Source organism: Oncorhynchus kisutch, linkage group LG29 (assembly GCF_002021735.2).
Source record: "Oncorhynchus kisutch isolate 150728-3 linkage group LG29, Okis_V2, whole genome shotgun sequence".
In the NCBI taxonomy this organism is placed as follows: domain Eukaryota; kingdom Metazoa; phylum Chordata; class Actinopteri; order Salmoniformes; family Salmonidae; genus Oncorhynchus; species Oncorhynchus kisutch.
In genome coordinates, this window is record NC_034202.2 from 40,467,813 (window position 1) to 40,477,841 (window position 10,029).

General features: G+C 50.0%; 1 protein-coding gene across 2 annotated transcripts in view; it reads left to right on the plus strand.

Annotated features, from left to right (window-relative positions):
- The window catches only part of trim47 (tripartite motif containing 47), a 28,427-nt gene that overhangs the window by 9,426 nt on the left and 8,972 nt on the right, over window positions 1-10,029 (plus strand). For both annotated transcript variants that reach the window (XM_031809499.1, XM_031809500.1), the window contains exons 5-7: window positions 3,108-3,197; window positions 6,188-6,322; window positions 7,535-7,557. In XM_031809499.1, coding sequence (XP_031665359.1) covers window positions 3,108-3,197; window positions 6,188-6,322; window positions 7,535-7,557 — 248 coding nt within the window. The remainder of the gene's footprint in view (window positions 1-3,107; window positions 3,198-6,187; window positions 6,323-7,534; window positions 7,558-10,029) is intronic.

The window sequence follows — 10,029 nt, forward strand, 5'->3', positions numbered from 1 at the left end:
ATCAGCTTAAAAACAACAGAAAAAGCAGCTCCTGTGGGCAGGTGATCATCAACACTGGACAACTGAGGAGTGGAAAAACATCACCTTGTCCAACGAATCCCGGTTCCTGTGTGTGTTCATTCCTCCTCTGGTTAGACTGACAGTCGTGTATGTGTGTGTTCGTTCCCTCTCTGGTTAGACTGACAGTCGTGTGTTCGTTCCCTCTCTGGTTAGACTGACAGTCGTGTGTTCGTTCCCTCTCTGGTTAGACTGACAGTCGTGTGTTCGTACCCTCTCTGGTTAGACTGACAGTCATGTGTTCATTCCTCCTCTGGTTAGACTGACAGTCGTGTTTTCGTACCCTCTCTGGTTAGACTGACAGTCGTGTGTGTGTGTCCGTACCCTCTCTGGTTAGACTGACAGTCGTGTGTCCGTACCCTCTCTGGTTAGACTGACAGTCGTGTGTTCGTACCCTCTCTGGTTAGACTGACAGTCGTGTGTTCGTACCCTCTCTGGTTAGACTGACAGTCGTGTGTTCGTACCCTCTCTGGTTAGACTGACAGTCGTGTGTGTTCGTACCCTCTCTGGTTAGACTGACAGTCGTGTGTGTTCGTACCCTCTCTGGTTAGACTGACAGTCGTGTGTGTTCCCTCTCTGGTTAGACTGACAGTCGTGTGTTCATTCCTCCTCTGGTTAGACTGACAGTCGTGTGTTCGTTCCCTCTCTGGTTAGACTGACAGTCGTGTGTGTTCGTACCCTCTCTGGTTAGACTGACAGTCGTGTGTGTTCGTACCCTCTCTGGTTAGACTGACAGTCGTGTGTTCGTACCTCCTCTGGTTAGACTGACAGTCATGTGTTCATTCCTCCTCTGGTTAGACTGACAGTCGTGTGTTCGTTCCCTCTCTGGTTAGACTGACAGTCGTGTGTTAGTACCCTCTCTGGTTAGACTGACAGTCGTGTGTTCGTTCCCTCTCTGGTTAGACTGACAGTCGTGTGTTCATTCCTCCTCTGGTTAGACTGACAGTCGTGTGTGTGTGTGTTCGTTCCCTCTCTGGTTAGACTGACAGTCGTGTGTTCGTACCCTCTCTGGTTAGACTGACAGTCGTGTGTTCGTACCCTCTCTGGTTAGACTGACAGTCGTGTGTTCGTTCCCTCTCTGGTTAGACTGACAGTCGTGTGTTCGTTCCCTCTCTGGTTAGACTGACAGTCGTGTGTTCGTTCCCTCTCTGGTTAGACTGACAGTTGTGTGTTCGTTCCCTCTCTGGTTAGACTGACAGTCGTGTGTTCGTTCCCTCTCTGGTTAGACTGACAGTCGTGTGTTCGTTCCCTCTCTGGTTAGACTGACAGTCATGTGTTCGTTCCCTCTCTGGTTAGACTGACAGTCGTGTGTTCGTACCCTCTCTGGTTAGACTGACAGTCGTGTGTGTGTGTCCGTACCCTCTCTGGTTAGACTGACAGTCGTGTGTTCGTTCCCTCTCTGGTTAGACTGACAGTTGTGTGTTCGTTCCCTCTCTGGTTAGACTGACAGTCGTGTGTTCGTTCCCTCTCTGGTTAGACTGACAGTTGTGTGTTCGTTCCCTCTCTGGTTAGACTGACAGTCGTGTGTTCGTTCCCTCTCTGGTTAGACTGACAGTCGTGTGTTCGTACCCTCTCTGGTTAGACTGACAGTCGTGTGTTCGTTCCCTCTCTGGTTAGACTGACAGTCATGTGTTCGTTCCCTCTCTGGTTAGACTGACAGTCGTGTGTGTGTGTCCGTACCCTCTCTGGTTAGACTGACAGTCGTGTGTCCGTACCCTCTCTGGTTAGACTGACAGTCGTGTGTTCGTTCCCTCTCTGGTTAGACTGACAGTCGTGTGTTCGTTCCCTCTCTGGTTAGACTGACAGTCGTGTGTTCGTTCCCTCTCTGGTTAGACTGACAGTCGTGTGTTCGTACCCTCTCTGGTTAGACTGACAGTCGTGTGTTCGTTCCCTCTCTGGTTAGACTGACAGTCATGTGTTCGTTCCCTCTCTGGTTAGACTGACAGTCGTGTGTTCGTACCCTCTCTGGTTAGACTGACAGTCGTGTGTTCGTTCCCTCTCTGGTTAGACTGACAGTTGTGTGTTCGTTCCCTCTCTGGTTAGACTGACAGTCGTATGTTCGTTCCCTCTCTGGTTAGACTGACAGTCGTGTGTTTTAGTACTTCTGGTTAGACTGACAGTCGTTTGTCCGTACCCTCTCTGGTTAGACTGACAGTCGTGTGTGTTCCCTCTCTGGTTAGACTGACAGTCGTGTGTGTGTGTTCGTACCCTCTCTGGTTAGACTGACAGTCGTGTGTGTGTGTTCGTTCCCTCTCTGGTTAGACTGACAGTCGTGTGTTCGTACCCTCTCTGGTTAGACTGACAGTCGTGTGTTCGTTCCCTCTCTGGTTAGACTGACAGTCGTGTGTTCGTTCCCTCTCTGGTTAGACTGACAGTCGTGTGTTCGTACCCTCTCTGGTTAGACTGACAGTCGTGTGTTCGTTCCCTCTCTGGTTAGACTGACAGTCATGTGTTCGTTCCCTCTCTGGTTAGACTGACAGTCGTGTGTTCGTACCCTCTCTGGTTAGACTGACAGTCGTGTGTTCGTTCCCTCTCTGGTTAGACTGACAGTTGTGTGTTCGTTCCCTCTCTGGTTAGACTGACAGTCGTATGTTCGTTCCCTCTCTGGTTAGACTGACAGTCGTGTGTTTTAGTACTTCTGGTTAGACTGACAGTCGTTTGTCCGTACCCTCTCTGGTTAGACTGACAGTCGTGTGTGTTCCCTCTCTGGTTAGACTGACAGTCGTGTGTGTTCGTACCCTCTCTGGTTAGACTGACAGTCGTGTGTGTGTGTTCGTTCCCTCTCTGGTTAGACTGACAGTCGTGTGTGTTGGTACCTCCTCTGGTTAGACTGACAGTCGTGTGTCCGTACCCTCTCTGGTTAGACTGACAGTCGTGGGTGTTGGTACCTCCTCTGGTTAGACTGACAGTCGTGGGTGTTCGTATCTCCTCAGGTTAGACTAAACTGTTGTGTGTGTGTTCATACCTCCTCCGGTTAGACTGACAGTCGTTATGTCAGATGACCATTAGGTGACGCCAGTGTCTTTTCCCCATGTTATCACATCTTCTAGTTAAAGAAGCTGAAGCTGAAGGAGAAGATTGAAGAGGATGTGGGATCTCTAGTCCAGTTCCTGTTGGATGAGAAGGACGACCTACTGGAGGTTAGTGTGTGTATATACAGTTGAAGTCGAAGTTTAAATACACTTAGTCATGACACTTAGTCATTAACTCAGTTTTCAACCACTCCACAAATTTCTTGTTAACAAACTATAGTTTTGGCAAGTCGGTTAGGGCATCTACTTTGTGCTTGACACAATTCATTTTTCCAACAATTGTTTACAGATTATTTAACTTATAATTCACTGTATCACAATTCCAGTGGGTCAGAAGTTTACATACACTAAGTTGACTGCCTTTAAACAGCTTGGAAAATTCCAGAAAATTATGTCATGGCGTTAGAAGCTTCTGATAGGCTAATTGACATAATTTGAGTCAATTGGAGGTGTACCTGTGGATGTATTTCAAGGCCTACCTTCAAACTCAGTGCCTCTTTGCTTGACATCATGGGAAAATCAAAAGAAAACAGCTAAGACCTCAGAAAAAAAGTCTGGTTCAATTTCTAAACCCCTGAAGGTACCACGTTCATCCACGTTCATCTGTACAAACAATAGTACGCAAGTATAAACACCATGGGACCACGCAGCCGTCATACCGCTCAGGACGCCTTCTGTCTCCTAGAGATGAACGTATGTTGGTGTGAAAATCAATCCCAGAACAACAGCAAAGGACCTTGTGGAGATGCTGGAGGAAACAGGTATAAAAGTATCTATATCCACAGTAAAACGAGTCCAATATCGACATAACCTGAAAGGCCGGTCAGCAAGGAAGAAGCCACTGCTCCAAAACCGCCATAAAAAAGCCAGACTACGGTTTGCAACTGCACATGGGGACAAACATTATACTTTTTGGAGAAATGTACTCTGGTCTGATGAAACAAAAATAGAACTGTTTGGCCATAATGACCATCGTTATGTTTGGAGGGAAAAGGGGGATGCTTGCAAGCCAAAGAACACCATCCCAACGGTGAAGAACGGGGGTGGCAGCATCATGTTGTGGGGGTGCTTTGCTGCAGGAGGGACTGGTGCACTTCTCAAAATAGATGGCATCATGAGGGGGAAAATTTTGTGGATATATTGAAGCAACATCTCAAGACATCAGTCAGGAAGTTAAAGCTTGGCTTTGGCAAATGGGTCTTCCAAATGGACAATGGCCCCAAGCATACTTCCAAAGTTGTGGCAAAATGGCTTAAGGACAACAAAGTCAAGGTATTGGAGTGGCCATCACAAAGACCTGACCTCAATCCCATAGAACATTTCTGTGCAGAACTGAAAAGGTGTGTGCGTGCAAGGAGGCCTACAAACCTGACTCAGTTACACCAGCTCTGTCAGGAGGAATGGGCCAGAATTCACCCAACTTATTGTGGGAAGCTTGTGGAAGGCTACCCAAAACATTTGACCCAAGTTAAACAATTTAAAGGCAATGCTACCAAATACTAATTGAGTGTATGCAAACTTCTGACCCACTGGGAATGTGATGAAAGAAATCAAATCTGAAATCAAATTATTCTCTCTACTATTATTCTGACATTCTTAAAATAAAGTGGTGATCCTAACTGACCTAAAACGGGGAATTTCTACTGGGATTAAATGTCAGGAATTGTGAAAAACAGAGTTTAAATGTATATGTCTAAGGTGTATGTTATCCTGGTCGGTGGGAATCGAACCCGACAATCCTGGCCTCGGTGGGAATCGAACCCGACAATCCTGGCCTCGGTGGGAATCGAACCCGACAATCCTGGCCTCGGTGGGAATCGAACCCGACAATCCCGGCCTCGGTGGGAATCGAACCCGACAATCCCGGCCTCGGTGGGAATCGAACCTGACAATCCCGGCCTCGGTGGGAATCGAACCCGACAATCCCGGCCTCGGTGGGAATCGAACCCGACAATCCCGGCCTCGGTGGGAATCGAACCCGACAATCCCGGCCTCGGTGGGAATCGAACCCGACAATCCCGGCCTCGGTGGGAATCGAACCCGACAATCCCGGCCTCGGTGGGAATCGAACCCGACAATCCCGGCCTCGGTGGGAATCGAACCCGACAATCCCGGCCTCGGTGGGAATCGAACCCGACAATCCCGGCCTCGGTGGGAATCGAACCCGACAATCCTGGCGTTGAAAAACACTGTTTTACCAACTGAACCACTGAGGATCCTGTCTCAGTATTAGTCATGTTTAGTATTCAAACAGTCATTTACAGTTAGGTTTTGTAAGCTGATGGTTTTGTTTACTTACTGTACAATACCGTGTTCCCAAATGTAATCTGCTTTTTAAAATTTAATCAACTAAGAGATGGCAAACCATAGCAAATGGTATACTCTGTGTGTAGCCTGATGTCTAGTTGGTATACTCTGTGTAGCCTGATGGCTAGTTGGTATACTCTGTGTAGCCTGATGTCTAGTTGGTATACTCTGTGTAGCCTGATGTCTAGTTGGTATACTCTGTGTAGCCTGATGGCTAGTTGGTATAATCTGTGTAGCCTGATGGCTAGTTGGTATACTCTGTGTGTAGCCTGATGGCTAGTTGGTATACTCTGTGTGTAGCCTGATGGCTAGTTGGTATACTCTGTGTGTAGCCTGATGTCTAGTTGGTATACTCTGTGTAGCCTGATGGCTAGTTGGTATAATCTGTGTAGCCTGATGGCTAGTTGGTATACTCTGTGTGTAGCCTGATGGCTAGTTGGTATACTCTGTGTGTAGCCTGATGGCTAGTTGGTATACTCTGTGTGTAGCCTGATGGCTAGTTGGTATACTCTGTGTGTAGCCTGATGGCTAGTTGGTATACTCTGTGTGTAGCCTGATGGCTAGTTGGTATACTCTGTGTGTAGCCTGATGGCTAGTTGGTATACTCTGTGTGTAGCCTGATGGCTAGTTGGTATACTCTGTGTGTAGCCTGATGGCTAGTTGGTATACTGAATGTTTTGGCTCACATTTGGCTAATTTGCATATAGCAGCAGCAAAATAATAATTATATTATTCAGAAAATTGTCATGAGAGTTCCAACAGTGTAATAATGTCGAAATGTCCATCCTTAGGCTCTGGATGCTGAGGAGGGGACTGTCATAGGGATGATAGATGACAACCTGAGGTGGGTGGAGACCGAGGTGGTAGCTGTGGACAAACACATGGCCCAGATACACAACCACATCAGAGGAAACACCAGTTTCGAGGTTAGTTTGTGAAACATTCCCTCGCAGTTTCTGTCCTTTCTGAGATGGTTGATTTTAGAAAATGTCCTACAGGATTCAAAAGGGTTTTCTGAGAAGTGGTCATGTAAAGTCTTTTTTTTATTTCACCTTTATTTAACCAGGTAGGCTAGTTGAGAACACCTTTATTTAACCAGGTAGGCTAGTTGAGAACACCTTTATTTAACCAGGTAGGCTAGTTGAGAACACCTTTATTTAACCAGGTAGGCTAGTTGAGAACACCTTTATTTAACCAGGTAGGCCAGTTGAGAACATGTTCTCATTTACAACTGCGACCTGGCCAAGATAAAGAAAAGCAGTTCGACACAAACAACAACAGAGTTACACATGGAGTAAACAAACATACAGTCAATAACACAATAGAAAAATCTATATACAGCATTTGTAAAGGTAGGATAAGAGAGGTAAAGGCAATAAATAGGCCATGGTGGCGAAGTAATTACAATATAGCAATTAAACACTGGAATGGTAGGATGTGCAGAGGATGAATGTGGAAGTTGAGATACTGGGGTGCAAAGGAGCTAAATAAATAAATACAGTATGGGGATGAGGTAAATTGAATGAGCTATTTACAGATGAGCTATGTGGAGTAAAATTAACCAAGACAAGTGTTTTCTGAGAAGCCCCATACATTTAGTCTTATAGTTTTCATGTTCCTGAAGTGTTGATGAAGGTAGCATGGCAATCCTCCCATCTTGTTCTATGGTCAAACTCATAGAGTTGGATGGAAGACTACAGTCCTGTTTTAGCACGGGCAGCCCATCGAGGGCTTTCATAATGAGTCAACTGGATGGGAATTGCTATTAGTTAAGAAAAGGGCTCAGAATTCTACCCAGGTCTATGGTCAAACGACTACAAATGGTGGTTTTAGTTTAGCACTATAGACGCTGTGGTAGACGGTGTGCTTCCTGCATCGCCTACCACTGTCTACCACAGCCGAGTTATAGGTGCAGGTTTGGAGACTGTTTCTTTCCAGATATCCCACACGTTATACAATCTGGGTGTAAGGACAAGGAGTTATGGGTTCCAGATATGCCTTCAGTAACAGGGTTTTTCAGAAGCAATTAGCCCGTTACTTTCTCTGCATTATAGCCTTCTAGAACATTCTATATTGGGTTAATGCTAGCTGTGTGAAAGGGTTTGTATCTCATCTTCTGTCTATTTCTCTCTCCACAGAGCATCACTGAGACCTACAAAAAGTAAGTGTTTGTTTTCCCATGTTCGGCCTGTAGTCTGGTGTTCTCTGGATCGGCCTGTAGTCTGGTGTTCTCTGGATCGGCCTGTAGTCTGGCGTTCTCTGGTTCGGCCTGTAGTCTGGCGTTCTCTGGTTCGGCCTGTAGTCTGGCGTTCTCTGGTTCGGCCTGTAGTCTGGCGTTCTCTGGTTCGGCCTGTAGTCTGGCGTTCTCTGGTTCGGCCTGTAGTCTGGCGTTCTCTGGTTCGGCCTGTAGTCTGGCGTTCTCTGGTTCGGCCTGTAGTCTGGCGTTCTCTGGTTCGGCCTGTAGTCTGGCGTTCTCTGGTTCGGCCTGTAGTCTGGCGTTCTCTGGTTCGGCCTGTAGTCTGGCGTTCTCTGGTTCGGCCTGTAGTCTGGCGTTCTCTGGTTCGGCTAGTCTGGCGTTCTCTGGTTCGGCCTGTAGTCTGGCGTTCTCTGGTTCGGCCTGTAGTCTGGCGTTCTCTGGTTCGGCCTGTAGTCTGGCGTTCTCTGGTTCGCCTGTAGTCTGGCGTTCTCTGGTTCGGCCTGTAGTCTGGCGTTCTCTGGTTCGGCCTGTAGTCTGGCGTTCTCTGGTTCGGCCTGTAGTCTGGCGTTCTCTGGTTCGGCCTGTAGTCTGGCGTTCTCTGGTTCGGCCTGTAGTCTGGCGTTCTCTGGTTCGGCCTGTAGTCTGGCGTTCTCTGGTTCGGCCTGTAGTCTGGCGTTCTCTGGTTCGGCCTGTAGTCTGGCGTTCTCTGGTTCGGCCTGTAGGCTGCGTTCTCTGGTTCGGCCTGTAGTCTGGCGTTCTCTGGTTCGGCCTGTAGTCTGGCGTTCTCTGGTTCGGCCTGTAGTCTGGCGTTCTCTGGTTCGGCCTGTAGTCTGGCGTTCTCTGGTTCGGCCTGTAGTCTGGCGTTCTCTGGTTCGGCCTGTAGTCTGGCGTTCTCTGGTTCGGCCTGTAGTCTGGCGTTCTGGTTCGGCCTGGGTTCTGGTTGGCCTGTAGTCTGGCGTTCTCTGGTTCGGCCTGTAGTCTGGCGTTCTCTGGTTCGGTCTGTAGTCTGGCGTTCTCTGGTTCGGCCTGTAGTCTGGCGTTCTCTGGTTCGGTCTGTAGTCTGGCGTTCTCGGATCGGTCTGGCGTTCTCTGGATCGGCCTGTAGTCTGGCGTTCTCTGGTTCGGTCTGTAGTCTGGCGTTCTCGGGTTCGGCCTGTAGCCTGGCGTTCTCGGGTTCGGCCTGTAGCCTGGCGTTCTCGGGTTCGGCCTGTAGCCTGGCGTTCTCGGGTTCGGCCTGTAGCCTGGCGTTCTCCGGTTCGGCCTGTAGCCTGGCGTTCTCTGGATCGGTCTGGCGTTCTCGGGATCGGCCTGTAGCCTGGCGTTCTCGGTTCGGCCTGTAGCCTGGCGTTCTCGGGTTCGGCCTGTAGCCTGGCGTTCTCGGGTTCGGCCTGTAGCCTGGCGTTCTCGGGTTCGGCCTGTAGCCTGGCGTTCTCGGGTTCGGCCTGTAGCCTGGCGTTCTCGGGTTCGGCCTGTAGCCTGGCGTTCTCGGGTTCGGCCTGTAGCCTGGCGTTCTCGGGTTCGGCCTGTAGCCTGGCGTTCTCGGGTTCGGCCTGGCGTTCTCGGGATCGGCCTGTAGCCTGGCGTTCTCGGGTTCGGCCTGTAGCCTGGCGTTCTCGGGATCGGCCTGTAGCCTGGCGTTCTCGGGTTCGGCCTGTAGCCTGGCGTTCTCGGGTTCGGCCTGTCGTCTGGCGTTCTCGGGATCGGCCTGTAGCCTGGCGTTCTCTGGTTCGGCCTGTAGGGTTCTGGCGTTCTCTGGTTCGGCCTGTAGGGTTCTGGCGTTCTCGGGTTCGGCCTGTAGGGTTCTGGCGTTCTCGGATCGGCCTGTAGGGTTCTGGCGTTCTCGGGTTCGGCCTGTCGTCTGGCGTTCTCTGGTTCGGCCTGTAGGGTTCTGGCGTTCTCGGGTTCGGCCTGTAGTCTGGCGTTCTCGGGATCGGCCTGTAGGGTTCTGGCGTTCTCGGGTTCGGCCTGTAGTCTGGCGTTCTCTGGTTCGGCCTGTAGTCTGGCGTTCTCTGGTTCGGCCTGTAGTCTGGCGTTCTCTGGTTCGGCCTGTAGTCTGGCGTTCTCTGGTTCGGCCTGTAGTCTGGCGTTCTCTGGTTCGGCCTGTAGTCTGGCGTTCTCTGGTTCGGCCTGTAGTCTGGCGTTCTCTGGTTCGGCCTGTAGTCTGGCGTTCTCTGGTTCGGCCTGTAGTCTGGCGTTCTCTGGTTCGGCCTGTAGTCTGGCGTTCTCTGGTTCGGCCTGTAGTCTGGCGTTCTCTGGTTCGGCCTGTAGTCTGGCGTTCTCTGGTTCGGCCTGTAGTCTGGCGTTCTCTGGTTCGGCCTGTAGTCTGGCGTTCTCTGGTTCGGCCTGTAGTCTGGCGTTCTCTGGTTCGGCCTGTAGTCTGGCGTTCTCTGGTTCGGCCTGTAGTCTGGCGTTCTCTGGTTCGGCCTGTAGTCTGGC